At 47.2% G+C, this 17,876-nt stretch overlaps 1 protein-coding gene across 1 annotated transcript in view; it reads right to left on the bottom strand.

Annotated features, from left to right (window-relative positions):
* The window catches only part of LOC306754595 (membrane-associated guanylate kinase, WW and PDZ domain-containing protein 3-like), a gene marked incomplete at both ends in the record, with an annotated part of 305,465 nt that overhangs the window by 65,504 nt on the left and 222,085 nt on the right, over positions 1-17,876 (bottom strand). Inside the window, 6 exons of the mRNA XM_079238612.1 lie at positions 12,496-12,762; positions 12,947-13,162; positions 15,039-15,102; positions 15,210-15,792; positions 15,884-16,055; positions 16,620-16,710. Of these exons, the coding sequence (XP_079094738.1) occupies positions 12,496-12,762; positions 12,947-13,162; positions 15,039-15,102; positions 15,210-15,792; positions 15,884-16,055; positions 16,620-16,710 (1,393 nt within the window). The remainder of the gene's footprint in view (positions 1-12,495; positions 12,763-12,946; positions 13,163-15,038; positions 15,103-15,209; positions 15,793-15,883; positions 16,056-16,619; positions 16,711-17,876) is intronic.

Here is a 17,876-nt window from a genome sequence, read left to right as displayed (position 1 = left end):
TTAGCTTTGTTTGTTTTGGTTCATTTTAGCTGGGTTTGGTTTGGTTTAGGTCATTCGCTTCAGCTTTGTTTGGTTTGGTTTGGTTTGGTTTAGCTGGGTTTGGTTTGGTTTAGGTCATTCGCTTCAGCTTTGTTTGGTTTGGTTTGGTTTAGCTGGGTTTGGTTTGGTTTGGGTCGGTTTAGCTGTGTTAGGTTTGGTTCAGCTGTGTTCAGTTTGGTTCATCTGGCAGATGGAAAGGATCTCTGTGGACTATTATGCGAATGTGATCAGCAGCAGCTGACACCAGACCTGAAGCAGTTCGCTGATCCACATGATGATAAAACCAACAGTGCAGAAAGTACGGCCCTCAAACACCCATCAACCTGGAAAACATCATACTCCTCCACCAAGTGAACAAGCTGACCTCAGCACTTCCTTATCAGCTGAACCTCTACCCCCCCTTGCCATGTTTAAACAGGAGGCCCCGCTCTGGCCTCTCTGGATCCTGTTCACCCTGTCCTGCAGAAACCACTTTGTTTCTTCAGTCTGACGCAGTTCCCTGCTGTCAAAGATCTGAGAAGTCCTACAGACTTCTAAGTACACACACGTCTACTTCAGTGTCTCAATTTGTAGGATAAAACCTGGACAGCAGGAAATCCGGACAGGTTTTCTGATGAAGTCCAGGTTCTGATGTCCAGCTGGACCAGTAAAATTAACACCATTTTACTACAAACAAGTAGATTATGTTCATATTTCATTAAATAACATTTAAAAAAAATATATTATGAAAACATGAGGTTGTAAGTCTAATTATCCTTAATTACAAATTTATATGTATCATTTATGTTAATTTCGCTTGCAGATCAAAGCTGACAGAACCTGATAATATATATTAATAGGAATTATTATTCTCTGGTACCTGGTTCAGGTTTTTGTATGGTTCTGTCCAGTTATTCTGACCTCAGACTTGGTCTCTGAAGTGGTTTGGGTTTCTGTGAGGTTTTTAACTCTTGAGCATATTTGCCGATGTTACAAACAATTTCACTGGAACTTCTGTTGCCATAGCGCTGTGGGGATGGCTGCCTTTCCAGTAGTTCTCACACTTGTAGCTCTTTTCAACCTTTTGCAACTTGTTTCCTCAATTTTCTTTTACTCTTGTTGCAAAGAGATTGTGCGTTTCCAACTTTAAAATGCAATCAAGAGCCAGTTTCCCCACTTATATATGGGAGGAACTACTGGCTCTGCGATCAAAGGGACGAGTTGTGATACGACACCACATCCTGGCGGAGCTGAGGAGATAACCCTTTAGAATAGTGACGATACTATATGGTGACTCGACTGGAGAATAAACCATAAACTGTATATAAAAGATGGGCGGAGCCTCGGTGACGTCACCCGTAGGTTTCTGAAGAGCTGTATTGAAGCTCGGTGGGCGGTTCCTACCATCACCATCTTGGCAGGGGCATGCGTGTCGTCTCACCTGGAAAATACAAATATGGTCAAAGAGGTGGAGCTGAGAGGGGGGCTGTGAGCGTCATGGTGGATGATTGACATCGAGCAAACTTGAGCTTTCTGTAGCTAAGAGCTAACCGAGCTAACCGAGCTAACCCAGAGATAACAGGAGCTAACCAGCTAACGGAGGTAAGCGGGCTAAAGCTAAGTCACGTTGTTAACCGGCTAAAAACCGCGGTTGTTCTACGTTCTTCTGATTTGAAGCAGGAGATCGGCTACCTGTCAATCAAAAGGAAACGCCCCTAAATATGACGAACTTCGAGATTAAATTACTTTTAAACGGACGAGTTAGAAAAAGTTTCACTCCCCCCACAGTTGTCATGAAGGTAAACCTGACCTATTAAACCTAAAATGGATTTTTGTACCAGGCAGTAAACATGTTTATTCCTGCTGTAAACATGTTTATTTCTGCTGTGATGTTGGTATTTTTAACACTGGAGTCTATGGGGATCCATGCGATGAACTGGCGAGCTGTCCAGTGTGTTCCCTGGCTTTCGCCCAAAACCAGCTGGGATAGGCTCCAGCTTCCCCGCAACCCTGAATTGGATAAAGCGGTTTAGAAAATGAATGAATAAATGAATTAGTCTATGGGGATTTGCTGTTTTGGAGCCCCTAGTGGATGAAGGGGGAACTGCAGTTTTATTTACTTCAACATAGGCTTCATTTTTTACCGCCGAAGGCTCCGTCCATCTTTCACATTCGGTCTATGGATTTTTCCTTAGACACTGGTGAAGCATGGGGAGAGGAGCAAAGTTGGAAACATGGCAGATTAACTTTTGCTAACCGTTATGCTGGACACTGGAAAAGAAAGGAAATGAAACTTTCTCAGCTCCTGATTCTTTACATATAATCTGGAGTGACAGTTTGGTCCGCTTCAAACCATTTCTGGTCCACTTCCATGGATAACGTGGTTCTGTTTGGATTTGTGTCGACAAGCAAATTAGGTGAAGTATCGCTTCAAAGTCCAAACAACTATCTTCCTTTTCACTATTTCTACCGGCTTTGAAAGTGCTCCCCAGTGTAAATATTGGTTGTTTCTCAGTTCAGGTTCTGCACACTTCCAAATGTGGATTCATCGACTGCAGATGTGATAGTGGGGCCAAGTGCTGTCTCAATTCAAATGCTCCTTCCAGTCCTCCCAGTCCTCCCAGTCCTTCCAGTCCGCCCTTCGTTTGGCTCCAGATCAGCTCAAAACGAAGGCTACCAGAGATGCATCCTAAGCGCCCTCTCCTATCCCAGAATTCGTTGCGTTCCTGATAGAACAGAATGAGCAGCAGAGCGACGGTGTAGGTACCACACCAGCCAGACCGTTTACTTATATTCATGTATAAACACACATATTTGTCCCAGCAGACGAGCTGGGAGGACATTGTGTCCAATAACCACAATGGATTTCATTCCAGTCGTCCTCAGATGTCTTCGTCTCCTTTCATTAAAGAAAAGGCTGAATTTATTCCAGTCACTCAGATAACTGGAGACTGGAATAAGGAACAATAATTAAACATGTACTAAATTATAATCCAGTCATATAAGACACTGTCATTTAATGAGTTAAAGAAACAAACAAACAAATGTGTCCTGGACTAATGAGAGCATTTTTCTGATGAACAGTGGGACAAAATACCTGTCAACAGGTGCAGAAGTCTGACTGGGAGGAACAGAAAACACCTGACTGGACTGGAAACATCACAGGATTCTTCTACTGAATATTAGTTTATGACTGATGGAACATTTATTATTTTATCATATTGGTTTGCTTTTAAAAAATCTTTCTGTTGAACCAGAATTAGAAAATAATGTCATGATTTTCATCAAACTTTTATTTATTCTGACTTTAGTAAGTTTCATCTTATTTCCCAGGCAGCAGTTTTCTCCTTCTTTAATGGGAGGGTATGAATACATATGAGGACGACTGTATATGTGTCTAACCAGGATTATTTCCCACTGAAGTTAACGTCAGCTTGACAGGATGAGCTGTCAGCCAGAGGAGAGCTCGTCTAAACCGCCTCATGTTGCTCATTTACACACAAAGGAAAAGAAATCAACGTTTAATTACTGGCACCATTTCCTGTCACTTTAAACATATTTTGTGTCTTTTTGTGGAAGAAAGGGATCAGTAATGAGATAAACTTGTCATGTGTAGTTGCTAGGCAACGGAGGACTGGAGCACTATGGGTAATTCTCGTCCACTAGATAAACCGTCTCATTTTACTGGCAGTAAGCTCACTTTGGTGTGCAGACCACGTAGAACACTTCTTTGCTTATACAGTCTGTGCACTTGGAAGTGTTCAGACCCTGAATTGAGAAACATTCATTAAGTTCACCATGTAGCTGTTGTAGGGGAAGGGGCTGCCCGCTGCAGTGCCCAATCAAAATAGTTGGAAGCGGCTGTTCTGAAAGTGGCGTTCAAGTATCGATACCAGTGTAAATTACATTTTAGTATTGATTTGTATCGGAGTAACAATTTTTTGACAACACTATCACAGGGGCAGGAAAACCAGCTTGTATGTGTCTGGACTTGTAAAACACACTCAACCTGTTGAATTATGGATCACTGCTACTATTAATAGAAAGATGAACATCTTCCGTACGGCACGCACGCCACCACTCGGCTAATCACACAGCACACACACATAAAGCAGCCGGGTTTCAAAGGGGCTCTTAAATAAATCAGAATATTAAATAAAATACTTCACCTTTAAAAAAAAACTCTGCACCAGCATGTTTCTGGCCTATAAATCTTTGATGTAATATTTAAAAATTAAATGCTGGGATGTGATTAAAATCTTCTTTTTTCTAACCATGAGTTATTAAACAGGAGGGTTAAAAAAAAAAGGCCTGAGCAAATTGTAGAAACATATTGAAGAAAATCAGGACTATATTACTTTATAAGCTGAAAATGGTTTGAACTAAAATGACCAACTTCATTTGATTTTTACTTTAAATCACAAAAAAAAAAAAAAAAAAAAGGGGTTTTAAAACCTGAAGTTTGTTTTAGGTTCAAACTATTTAACTGAATATTAGAAATGATTTCACAATTAAGTTTGCTTCAGTATAATGTTAGCTTAATTAGGCTTAAAACACAGTATAGTTCATTTCAGCTCAATGTTAGATCGTTTAGCTTCAGCACATAGCTCAGTTTGCTTTAGCAAACAGTTAACTCACTTTGCTTTCTTACAAAGTTACCTGTTCACGTTGGCATAGTTAGCTTAGTTAGCTTAGTTAGCTCCAGTGTATTTATCTTTATTAGTTTCAGCATAGTTAGCTTAGTTAGCTCCAGTGTATTTATCTTTATTAGTTTCAGCATAGTTAGCTTAGTTAGCTCCAGTGTATTTATCTTAAATAGTTTTAGCATAGTTAGCTTAGTTAGCTCCAGTGTATTGATCTTAAATAGTTTCAGCATAGTTAGCTTAGTTAGCTCCAGTATATTTATCTTTATTAGTTTCAGCATAGTTAGCTTAGTTAGCTCCAGTGTATTTATCTTTATTAGTTTCAGCATAGTTAGCTTAGTTAGCTCCAGTGTATTTAGCTTTAATAGTTTCAGCATAGTTTAGCTTAGTTTACTTCAGCACAAAGTTAGCTTAGTTAGCATCAGTTCATTTTCCTTCAGTATAGAGCTAGCTCCAGTGTCTAGGGAGAGCAAAACAAATTAAAATTTCAAAATTAGAAAATAAATTACATTTTGAAAACCAATTCAGAATTTAAAAACTAAATTTAATTTTCAAAAACCTCATTTAAATTTTAAAAACACAAATTTCATTTGAATAAAAACAAATTCACGTTTTAGGAAACAATATATTTCTTTTAAAAAATTTTACTTAAGAAAACAAATTACTATTTGAGGAAACAAATTCATATTTCTGGAAACACTTGCACAAGAGCCGTGGCGATCTACAACTGGCTGAACACCTGAAAACAAAAGAACTACAGAACACAGAAAGGGAGGGGCTTAGATACCATAAGTGGCACAATGGTGACATCATCTTGTAGTACTAGCTAACATTTTGTCGTCCAACTACACGCACGAAATCAGCGGTGATTATTTGAACTCTTCACACCTGACTTGAAATATCACAAATAAAATAAAGTTTCACAAATCAGAAACTGTTTCATGAATTTGCATAGTATGTAGAATATTTAATGATGATTCTTATCGAAGATTTTTGTCAGGACATGGTGTAATGTAGTCTCGTTTCCTAAGTTGGCTCTGCAAAAACAGCTGAACATTGTTCAGAAATAAAGCAAAAGTTTCAATAAACACGTTCCGTGTTTTCATCTTAAACTGATGAATGATAGGAAGTGGTTTGTTGCTTCCATTTTAAACAGATTTTGGTCTCTTGAAGTGTGTGAACCATAAGAAGAGATGGACCTCAGTATTTCCACGGCCCTGCACAGACGTACTTCCTGTCATGTTTACTGCACACATCAAAGTTCATTCAGAGCTCAGAGTCTGTTTGTTTGTTGGGTTTAAACATCTGGAACAAGATAACACATCTGGACTGCTGAATGTCAAACCAGGCAGCTTAATCTTACATAACACACACGCAGTAACACCGTCACTACGCACAAACATGTTTACATATTTACATGTTTACATCAGTAAATATCAACAGTCCAGGAAAACAAACGATTACTCAGAGTAACAGCTGTTTCCATGGCAACGACCCCTTCATCCAGGTGAGAAGTGATACTGTAGTGGTATAAATATATGTAAAGGAAAAAAATGGTCCGATGATCGGATCGAACCAGAACCGAGCAGCTCTGTCGCAGTCTAGTCAGCTGATCTGGTCTCAGGAGGACGTTCCTGGATTATCTAAAATATTTTGGCCTCTTGTTACTTAAAGCACTACATGTGGATTCAGCCACTGATACAAGGAGTCCTCAACAGAACCACTGGATCGGATCTGAGGGGTCTCAGACTGGATTCTGGTTCTGGTGTTGTGCACATAAAGGAACAAAACATTAAATTAAATTCTCGTGTTGTTGACTTTCTGTGTGGGGAAATTATGTTGTTGTTTTAAAATGTTTTATGGATCAGAAGTATTCTAGAGACGCTGCATCATCGTTTCCACCCAGCTGAACTTGGATCGGAATTCCTGTGCTGGGAATTCTGAAGCCTGAAGGGTTCTTCTGCTGCTCTGAAGATGCTGTAAGCTCCGGGTGGCAGGTTGACGTGGTAAGTGAAACACACCTGACTGGAGCTTTGCTGTAGTGCCTGATTCTGGCTTCTGGTGCTCTGCTCTGTTCAGGTTTGATCATATCACCAATGATCTGTTCAAACTGGCTCTTTAGAGGCTGAAACAAGCTAAAGTGTGCTGTGCACTACAGTCAGATAAATGGTCACAAGTTTAATGTTACTGGTACAAGACTGCGTGAAGACTTCAGTAGGAATGACAAGTCCTCATCACACTGAGGAGTAAATGTATCACCAGGTTAGCCTCGGTTGTTAGCCTTATTATTAGTTAGCCTCGGTTGTTAGCCTTAATAGTTAGCCTCAGTTGTTAGCCTTAATAGTTAGCCTCAGTTGTTAGCCTTAATAGTTAGCCTGAATTGTTAGCCTTAGAGGATAGCCTTAATAGTTAGCCTCAGTTGTTGGCCTTGGAGATTAGCATTAATAGTTAGCCTCGGTTGTTAGCCTTAATAGTTAGCCTCAGTTGTTAGCCTTAATAGTTAGCCTCAGTTGTTGGCCGTGGAGGTTAGCCTTAATAGTTAGCCTTAATAGTTAGCCTCAGTTGTTAGCCTTATAGGCTAGCCTTAATAGTTAGCCTCAGTTATTAGCCTTAGAGGTTAGCCTTAATAATGAGCCTCAGTTGTTAGCCTTAATAGTTAGCCTTGATAGTTAGCCTTAATAGTTAGCCTCGTTTTTTAGCCTTGATAGTTAGCCTTAATAGTGAGCCTCTGTTGTTAGCCTTGGAGGTTAGCCTTAATAGTTAGCCTCAGTTGTTAGCCTTGGAGGTTAGCCTTAGTAGTTAGCCTCAGTTGTTTGCCTTAGTAGTTATCCTCAGTTGTTAGCTTTGTATGTTAGCCTTGATAGTTAGCCTCAGTCGTTAGCTTTGGAGGTTAACTTTAATAGTTAGCCTCAGTTGTTAGCCTTAGTAGTTAGCCTCAGTTGTTAGCCTTGGAGGTTAAATTAAGTTAGCCTCAGTTGTTAGCCTTGGAGGTTAGCCTTAATAGTTAGCCTCAGTTGTTAGGACCAAATAACATTGGACCATTGCAGTTTATATTGTGTTATTGTTTGTGTGTGATATTTTGGTATAAACACGTTTAAAACATATATTTTGTCTTTTTATACAAAAGTCACAACAATATTAACTAGAAACCATACCATAAATAACAAATCCATTATTCTTTAAATTACATATAATACAATGTTGTGAATGATTAAGTTCAAAATAATTCATAAAAATCTTTTAGCAACTAGTTTGGAGCTGATATCCAGAAGCTGATAAACAAACATGATCTAAGCCGACAATCAACATTATTGTTTTTGTTCATATTAAACTTTAGATTCAATCAAATGTATGAAGTTCCATAGTTTTTTAAATAAAGTTTAGAATTATTCAATTATTCTTTTCAACTGGTATGAAGGCTAAAATGGTTAAATGTTCTTTAAACTTGAGTTTTTCAATTTCTTTTGTTTTATATCTGCTTCCCTCCATATTAACTAAAACCAATAAACTAGTCTTAATCAATCAAATAAGACATATGTTTATAGAAATCATTCATACTCAATCTGATCAGATTTTGGTGTAATGAACCTTTCATGAAGAGGCATCTATGTCTAAGTCATGGATGTGAACCCAGGTGTTGCTGGGCTGCAGGTGAGTTCACCTGCGTCCTACTGACACACACACACACACACACACACACACACACACACACACACACACACACACACACACACACACACGCACACACAGGTTCAGATGGTTTCCATGAGGCGAAACAATTTGAGACATTCCTGAGAGCTGATAAAAACTGAAGAGGAGGAGGAGGAGGAACCAGGCGGAGACAAGAGAGGATGAAGGTGGACAATGAATTCAGAACCTGGAGAAGACCAGTTCACATGTACTGGGTCTAGACCTGGTCTCAGTATGGAGCTGAGACACAGGAATTTACCACATGCTTGTCAGAATCAACACATACTTTGATTAATTCACCTGGAACACAGTAGAACAAGTGGAAATATGGTCTCCTGAAACAAAACCACAACTTCCATCTGTGGAGATGCACAAACACATGAACCAGATGTCCACCTGTCCTTAAGGGACATGTTTTGTGTCTGCAGTCTTTCTGAGCTCCTGTTCAGTTTCATCTGGACTCACCCTGACAAACCTCTACACCTAACCTTCTCATGGGAACATCTTGATGTGGACAAGAGACAGATATCGTCTGTCCACACATCCTAACGAAGACATGTAAAGACCTGAGTCCCACTTACGTTTGAAATCCGTGACCGATTTCAGAGCCGACTGCAGCCGTTCCAACATGATGGACCGTCCAGGACCAGAACCCAGAGAAGGCCAGAACAACTGCACGTCCTGTCCGTCCACCTGTCTGTCTCTGTCCGCCTGTCTGTCTCTGTCCGCCTGTCTGTCTCTGTCCACCTGTCTGTCTCTGTCCGCCTGTCTGTCTCTGTCCACCTGTCTGTCTCTGTCCACCTACTGTTTCTGTCCTGTATGAAGCAGGTTGAGAGCAGACGAGAGACTGAGCAGAGCTGAGCTGGAGAGAGAGAGGCAGCATGAGGGGGCGGGGCTAAAACAGAGCAGGGAGGGGCGGGGCTAAAGCAGAGCAGGGAGGGGCGGGGCTAAAGCAGAGCAGGGAGGGGCGGGGGCTAAACCAGAGAAGGGAGGGGTGAGGGCTAAACCAGAGAAGGGAGGGGTGGGGGCTAAACCAGAGAAGGGAGGGGTGGGGGCTAAACCAGAGCAGGGAGGGGCGGGGCTAAAGCAGAGCAGGGAGGGGTGAGGGCTAAACCAGAGCAGGGAGGGGTGGGGGCTAAACCAGAGCAGGGAGGGGCGGGGGCTAAACCAGAGAAGGGAGGGGTGAGGGCTAAACCAGAGCAGGGAGGGGCGGGGCTAAAGCAGAGCAGGGAGGGGCGGGGCTAAAGCAGAGCAGGGAGGGGCGGGGCTAAAGCAGAGCAGGGAGGGGCGGGGGCTAAACCAGAGAAGGGAGGGGTGAGGGCTAAACCAGAGAAGGGAGGGGTGGGGGCTAAACCAGAGAAGGGAGGGGTGGGGGCTAAACCAGAGCAGGGAGGGGCGGGGCTAAAGCAGAGCAGGGAGGGGTGAGGGCTAAACCAGAGCAGGGAGGGGTGGGGGCTAAACCAGAGCAGGGAGGGGCGGGGGCTAAACCAGAGAAGGGAGGGGTGAGGGCTAAACCAGAGAAGGGAGGGGTGGGGGCTAAACCAGAGCAGGGAGGGGCGGGGCTAAAGCAGAGCAGGGAGGGGTGAGGGCTAAACCAGAGCAGGGAGGGGTGGGGGCTAAACCAGAGCAGGGAGGGGCGGGGGCTAAACCAGAGCAGGGAGAAGCGGGGCTAAACCAGAGCAGGGAGGGGCGGGGCTAAAGCAGAGCAGGGAGGGGTGGGGGCTAAACCAGAGCAGGGAGGGGCGGCGCTAAAGCAGCGCAGGGAGGGGCGGGGGCTAAACCAGAGCAGGGAGGGGCGGCGCTAAAGCAGAGCAGGGAGGGGTGGGGGCTAAACCAGAGCAGGGAGGGGCGGGGGCTAAACCAGAGCAGGGAGGGGCGGGGGCTAAACCAGAGCAGGGAGGGGCGGGGGCTAAACCAGAGCAGGGAGGGGCGGCGCTAAAGCAGCGCAGGGAGGGGCGGGGGCTAAACCAGACCAGGGAGGGGCGGGGGCTAAACCAGACCAGGGAGAAGCGGCGCTAAAGCAGCGCAGGGAGGGGCGGGGGCTAAACCAGAGCAGGGAGGGGCGGGGGCTAAACCAGAGCAGGGAGAAGCGGCGCTAAAGCAGAGCAGGGAGGGGCGGGGGCTAAACCAGAGCAGGGAGGGGCGGGGGCTAAACCAGAGCAGGGAGAAGCGGCGCTAAAGCAGCGCAGGGAGGGGCGGGGGCTAAACCAGACCAGGGAGGGGCGGGGGCTAAACCAGACCAGGGAGAAGCGGCGCTAAAGCAGCGCAGGGAGGGGCGGGGGCTAAACCAGAGCAGGGAGGGGCGGGGGCTAAACCAGGGCAGGGAGAAGCGGCGCTAAAGCAGAGCAGGGAGAAGCGGCGCTAAACCAGAGCAGGGAGAAGCGGCGCTAAACCAGAGCAGGGAGAAGCGGGGCTAAACCAGAGCAGGGAGGGGCGGGGCTAAACCAGAGCAGGGAGAAGCGGGGCTAAACCAGAGCAGGGAGGGGCGGGGGCTAAACCAGAGCAGGGAGAAGCGGGGCTAAACCAGAGCAGGGAGAAGCGGGGCTAAACCAGAGCAGGGAGGGGCGGGGCTAAACCAGAGCAGGGAGGGGCGGGGCTAAACCAGAGCAGGGAGAAGCGGCGCTAAAGCAGAGCAGGGAGGGGCGGGGCTAAACCAGAGAAGGGAGGGGTGAGGGCTAAACCAGAGAAGGGAGGGGTGAGGGCTAAACCAGAGAAGGGAGGGGTGAGGGCTAAACCAGAGAAGGGAGGGGCGGGGCTAAACCAGAGAAGGGAGGGGTGAGGGCTAAACCAGAGAAGGGAGGGGTGAGGGCTAAACCAGAGAAGGGAGGGGTGAGGGCTAAACCAGAGCAGGGAGGGGTGAGGGCTAAACCAGAGAAGGGAGGGGTGAGGGCTAAACCAGAGCAGGGAGGGGTGAGGGCTAAACCAGAGAAGGGAGGGGTGAGGGCTAAACCAGAGCAGGGAGGGGTGGGGGCTAAACCAGAGCAGGGAGGGGTGGGGGCTAAACCAGACTAGACAGCAGTCGCAGGAAGCTCCGTAGAGCAGAGCAAACATGACTGGACCAGACTGTGGAGTACTTCACTTGTGGCACCAACTTCCAACATCACAAAGACCTTGGAGAGAATCTTTCTGGAGCAGCTCCAGCCCTCGCTTTGGTCTCAACTGGACCTCCTTCACTTTGCCTACAAGCCCCAGGTAGGAGTTGTGGAAGCCATCAGTTACCTCCTGAAATGCATCTACTACCACCTGGACAAGCCAGAAAGCATTGTGAGGGTCTCATTTTTGCATTTCTCTAGTGCCATGCTTAGGCTAACTTCCAGCGAAATTGCAGATATATTTAGATTTACCCAACATCCAGCTAAGTTCAAGATATTGTTAGACTAAAGTCCAGTTAACTCAAGATATATCAAGACTAACTGTAGCTACCTTCAGAATATATGTTCATACTAACTTCCAGCTCCCTCAGGATATATTCTGGCTAACTTCCTGCTAACTTTTGGACAGATTCAGGATAACTTCCTGCTAACTTTTGGACAGATTCCGGCTAACTTCCTGCTAACTTTTGGACAGATTCAGGCTAACTTCCAGCTAACTTTTGGACAGATTCAGGCTAACTTCCTGCTAAACTTTGGACAGATTCAAGCTAACTTCCTGCTAACCTTTGGACAGATTCAGACTAACTTCCTGCTAACCTTTGGACAGATTTAGGCTAACTTCCTGCTAACTTTTGGACAGATTCCGGCTAACTTCCTGCTAAACTTTGGACAGATTCAAGCTAACTTCCTGCTAAACTTTGGACAGATTCAAGCTAACTTCCTGCTAAACTTTGGACAGATTCAAGCTAACTTCCTGCTAACCTTTGCACAGATTCAGACTAACTTCCTGCTAACTTTTGGACAGATTTAGGCTAACTTCCTGCTAACTTTTGGACAGATTTAGGCTAACTTCCTGCTAACTTTTGGACAGATTCAGGCTTCTCTGTGGTTGGTGGTTTGATCCCTATCATACAGTGGATTTGAGATATGTGAAAAGAGGTGCTGTGTAAATGAGTGAATGAAATCTAATTTGTCTCTATAGGTGCAGACCCTTCGCCTGTATCATGTCACCTCACACACATCTATGAGAACAACATGATGACATTGCTAACCTCCACTCGCTTCCTGTGAGGCGATGACAAATCCAAAGCCTTCTCCCTGCCGCCTCCTCAGCTCCACCTCCACCGTCTTCGCTACTCCTCTCCCGTCCTTCGTCACTGCCCCCCCTCTGACTGGAGGAGGTCCCCCAGCGCTCTCCTCCACTCCCAGCAGGTCACGGGGCTCCAAGGTCAGTGTCACGGGAACAGAATCCAAGAAGCTGGTGCTCTGGATGAGGGCTGAGATCGGGGGCCTATTAGGGATCTGAGGAGGAGGGGGCCCTAGGAAACAGAGTCAGACTGATGGCAGGAGGAACTCTTATTTACTTTTGTCTTACAGGGTGAAGGTGGAACTGCAGGTCTGCTGCTGAAACTCTGATATGCGCTGATCTGATTTTTCTGAAGCACACTGAAAGCTGAAGATGCTTTGTTCAGCAGTGTGTGGTACTGATTCTGGTGCACTTACCTTGGTGGGTAATTGGAGCTGGTAAGTTGCCCTCTTTGGGACTCTCAAGGGCCAAGCCAGCCTGGCTGAGCAGAGGGACGCCCCCAGGCAAGGCACTAGTGGACGGGGAAGGCATGTCGGCTGAGGTGGGGGTGTGAGAGGAAGCGTTGTTGGGGATGTGGGGGGAGGACAGAGGCTTGTAAAGGTTGGGGGTTACAGCTGGGGACGAAACTGGACCTGGAACAGAACAGTTAAAGTTCTTAAGAGGTTCTTTAGATTGGCCCACTTTAAGTTGGGTTCAGACTGCCTTATCAGCTAAACTGTGACCCAAACCACATCATACCGAACCATACCGAGCTGTACCAAACCGTGCCAAACTGTACCGAACCGTACTGAGCTGTACCGAACCGTGCCAAACTGTACCGAACCGTGCCAAACTGTACCGAACCGCACCGAGCTGTACCGAAACATACCGAGCTGTACCGAACCGTGCCAAACTGTACCGAACCGTGCCAAACTGTACCGAACCGCACCGAGCTGTACCGAACCGTACTGAGCTGTACCGAACCATACCGAGCTGTACCGAACCGTGCCAAACTGTACCGAACCGTGCCAAACTGTACCGAACCGTACTGAGCTGTACCGAACCGTGCCAAACTGTACCGAACCGTGCCAAACTGTACCGAACCGCACCGAGCTGTACCGAACCATACCGAGCTGTACCGAACCGTGCCAAACTGTACCGAACCGCACCGAGCTGTACCGAACCGCACCGAGCTGTACCGAACCGCACCGAGCTGTACCGAACCGTACTGAGCTGTACCGAACCATACCGAGCTGTACCGAACCGTGCCAAAATGTACCGAACCGTGCCAAACTGTACCGAACCGTGCCAAACTGTACCGAACCGCACCGAGCTGTACCGAACCATACCGAGCTGTACCGAACCGTGCCAAACTGTACCGAACCGTGCCAAACTGTACCGAACCGCACCGAGCTGTACCGAACCGCACCGAGCTGTACCGAACCGTACTGAGCTGTACCGAACCGTGCCAATCTGTACCGAACCGTGCCAAACTGTACCGAACCGCACCGAGCTGTACCGAACCGTGCCAAACTGTACCGAACCGCACCGAGCTGTACCGAACCGTGCCAAACTGTACCGAACCGCACCGAGCTGTACCGAACCGTGCCAAACTGTACCGAACCGTGCCAAACTGTACCAAACCGTACCAAACTGTACCGAACCGTACCAAACTGTACCGAACCGTACCGAGCTGTACCAAACCATGCCAAACTGTACCGAACTGTGCCGAGCTGTACCAAACCATGCCAAACTGTACCGAACTGTGCCGAGCTGTACCAAACCATGCCAAACTGTACCGAACCGTACCGAGCTGTACCAAACCGTGCCGAGCTGTACCAAACCGTGCCGAGCTGTACCAAACCAGCAGGTGGAAACGGGCTCAACCCCAGGAAACTAAACCCAGAAGAAGAAGAACTAAACAGTCCGTCGTGGACATGTTTTACTTTCCTGGAAACTGGTGATCAATTGTGTGATTGGAAATTTACCAACTTGATTGACAGTTTCTATATGTTGCGTCAACTTTTTCCAAGCCCTGTCTGCAGCGTGACGTGCTTGACATGACGTCTGCATGTTGTGGCGTTTTGTTGCCACTAGGGGGCAGTAATCAGAAATCTGCAACTGTTTCTGTACTTGGCAGAGTTTAAACAGAGGAAATAATGATGGTCCAACTCCATCAACTAGGTTCTGAACCTTTTACCATCACTTACAAGCTGATGATCTTATAAGCCAATCAGCATCTTCTCTGAGGGCATAGCAGTTGCAGATTTGTCCCCAGACTTTCAGAAAATACCCACAATCCTTCACTCTAACACTGTGAAATAAGGACGACAGCAGTCTGTTTGTCCTGTAACCAAGTTCCATATCCGATTTATTTCCATAGCATGCTTAAATCGGCCAGAGTTACCCAAAGTGCTGCCCAAGTTAAAACACACACAGAGTTTTAAGGCAGGTCTTATTGGATGCTGCGGTCCAGGCAGCTGATTGGACGGCAGCATCCTGCAGTCTGAACCCAGCTGAGACCTTCACCTCCTCTGTAGACCAGCAGCACCACCTCCCCCTGCTTGGTGTGTTCCTGCAGGACTCTCTGGACCTGGAGGAGGACACAAACTCAGGGTTACATTTCCTTTTACTGGAGCAGGTCTACAGCAGGGTCATGTGACCAGCCACCGTTACCCAGAGTGCTCTGTGCCGACCCACCTGGGCAAAGCTGAGACTCTGCACATCGGCGCCATTGATCTTCACGACGGCGTCTCCGGCCTGCAGAGAGGGACACTGCCGGCGATCCCAGATCCGCCTCACCACTGCCTGCTGACCCCCCTGCCCCCCCGCTGTCACACTGAAACCCAGACCGCTGCTCTCACTCCGCCCAAGCGCCACCGGCACCAGCTCCCCTGCAGATGGCGTCCCGGCCGACCCCCCACTAAGGGGCAGCACCAGTCCCGGGTTTCCTCGGGAGGCTGGGGAGGACGCCTGGTGACTGGCAGGACAGCCATTAAAGCCGCAGGCGGGGACGTCTCTGGGCGGGGTCAGGGCGACGGAGGTCTGGGGCATCGGCGGGCGCTGTGCAGGAGCGCAAGGTGGCGTGGAGGAGTAAGGGGCATGGCTGCCGGTGGAGTTCTGAGAAAGGGGCAGTTTGGACAGGGCGTGGGAGGACGTGGACATGATGGGGAGCGTGGACGTGGACAGGTCGCTCTCCGAAGACTTGGAGCTCTGATGATGAAGGAGGGAGGAGGAGGAGAGGGCAGGGAGAGTGCTGCTGCTGTAACCAATCAGAGAAGACCTGGAAGAGGAAGAGGACGAGCTTCACCATGAAGAAACTCAGTAACACATCTGGTTGCTTCAGCAACCGCTGTTGCCATGGTAACACTGACCTGCGGGTTCCTGCGTGGGACGGCCCGCCGTCAGAGTCACTGTGATTGGGTGGCGTCCTCTCCAGAGGGGGAGGTTGGCCCAGTGGGGGATCCGAGGATGTGGGGGTGGGCGGTCCTGCCATCCCATTAGTCATTGGCTGAGCTGCATAAGTGGGCGGAGTTTGTGCCAGTCCTGCAATTAGGTTGTAAGAAACAGTTCTGGTTCAGCGTCATGCGCGTCATCTCGTGCGGAAAATACAAATATGGGCAAAGACCGGCTAAAAAAGACCGGCTAAAAACCGCGGTTGTTCTACGTTCTTCTGACTTGAAGCAGGAGATCGGGTACCTGTCAATCAAAAGGACACGCCCCTAAATCTGCTGAACTTCGAGATTAAATTACTTTTAAACTGGCAAGTTAGAAAAAAATTCACTCCCCCCACAGTTGTCATGAAGGTAAACCTGACCTATTAAACCTCAAATGGATTTTGTAACCAGGCTGTAAACATGTTTATTTCTGCTGTAAACATGTTTATTCCTGCTGTGAAGTTGGTCTTTTTAACATGGGAGTCTATGGGGATTTGCTCTGTTTTGCAGCCCCTAGTGGATGAAGGGGGAACTGCAGTTTTATGTACTTCCACATCGGCTTCACTTTTTACTGCCGGAGGTTGCCGCTTGGGTTTTTCTGTTTAAACCATTTTACAGTTTTGACCAGGGTCCTGGACCTGGTCTACCGCTTGTGTTCTGTGATGGTTCTGACCTGGCGTGCTGCTGTTGGTGTCCAGTGGGCGGCTGTAGGTGAGGTGTGTCGGGCCTCGGCTCGGGTCCCTGGACTCGCTTGGGGTCTGCGGCTGCTGGAGATGAGACAGCAGGTAGGACCACATCAGTTTCACCGTGGGAAGGAAACGCTGCAGCATTGCTCATATACATTAGTATGTAAAAGTAGAACTACTTTAACTACTATAACTAGTGAAACTAGAATTAGTTCAGTCTAATTATTACAAAACATTTGAGTCTGGAAGTTTCCTTTGGAGAATTTTTCTATTTGTAGGGAGTTTACCAGTTACCCTGCAGCTAGATGAAAGTTTACACTGAACCTATATGGCCCTGCAGGAGGCAGGTCCGTCGGTCTGTCTGTCTCTCTATCTCTCTGTCTGTCTGTCTTCCTGTCTGTCTGTCTGTCTGTCTTCATGTCTCTCTCTGTGTCTGTCTCTCTGTCTGTCTGTCTCTCTGTCTGTCTGTCTCTCTGTCTGTCTGTCTGTCTGTCTGTCTTCATGTCTCTCTCTGTGTCTGTCTCTCTGTCTGTCTGTCTCTCTGTCTCTCTGTCTCTCTGTCTGTCTGTCTTCATGTCTCTCTGTCTGTCTGTCTGTCTGTCTTCCTGTCTCTCTGTCTGTCTGTCTCTCTGTCTCTCTGTCTCTCTGTCTGTCTGTCTCTCTGTCTGTCTGTCTCTCTGTCTCTCTGTCTCTCTGTCTGTCTGTCTGTCTGTCTGTCTGCCTGTCGGTCTGTCTGTCTGTCTCTCTGTCTCTCTGTCTCTCTGTCTGTCTCTCTGTCGGTCTGTCTTCCTGTCTGTCTGTCTGTCTGTCTTCATGTCTCTCTCTCTGTCTGTCTTCCTGTCTCTCTGTCTGTCTGTCTCTCTGTCTCTCTGTCTGTCTGTCTCTCTGTCTGTCTGTCTCTCTGTCTCTCTGTCTGTCTGTCTGTCTGTCTTCCTGTCTGTCTGTCTCTCTGTCTGTCTGCCTGTCGGTCTGTCTGTCTGTCTCTCTGTCTCTCTGTCTGTCTCTCTGTCGGTTTGTCTTCCTGTCTGTCTGTCTTCCTGTCTGTCTGTCTGTCTGTCTCTCTGTCTGTCTGTCTGTCTGTCTTCCTGTCTGTCTCTCTGTCTGTCTGTCTGTCTGTCTGTCTGTCTGTCTGTCTGTCTGTCTGTCTTCCTGTCTGTCTCTCTGTCTGTCTGTCTGTCTTCCTGTCTGTCTCTCTGTCTGTCTGTCTCTCTGTCTGTCTGTCTGCCTGTCTGTCTCTCTGTCTG

This window comes from Telmatherina bonti, assembly GCF_933228915.1.
Source record: "Telmatherina bonti genome assembly, chromosome: 4".
NCBI lineage: Eukaryota > Metazoa > Chordata > Actinopteri > Atheriniformes > Telmatherinidae > Telmatherina > Telmatherina bonti.
The sequence above is the reverse complement of the archived record's forward strand: the minus strand, read 5'-3'. Positions and strand labels throughout refer to the sequence as shown.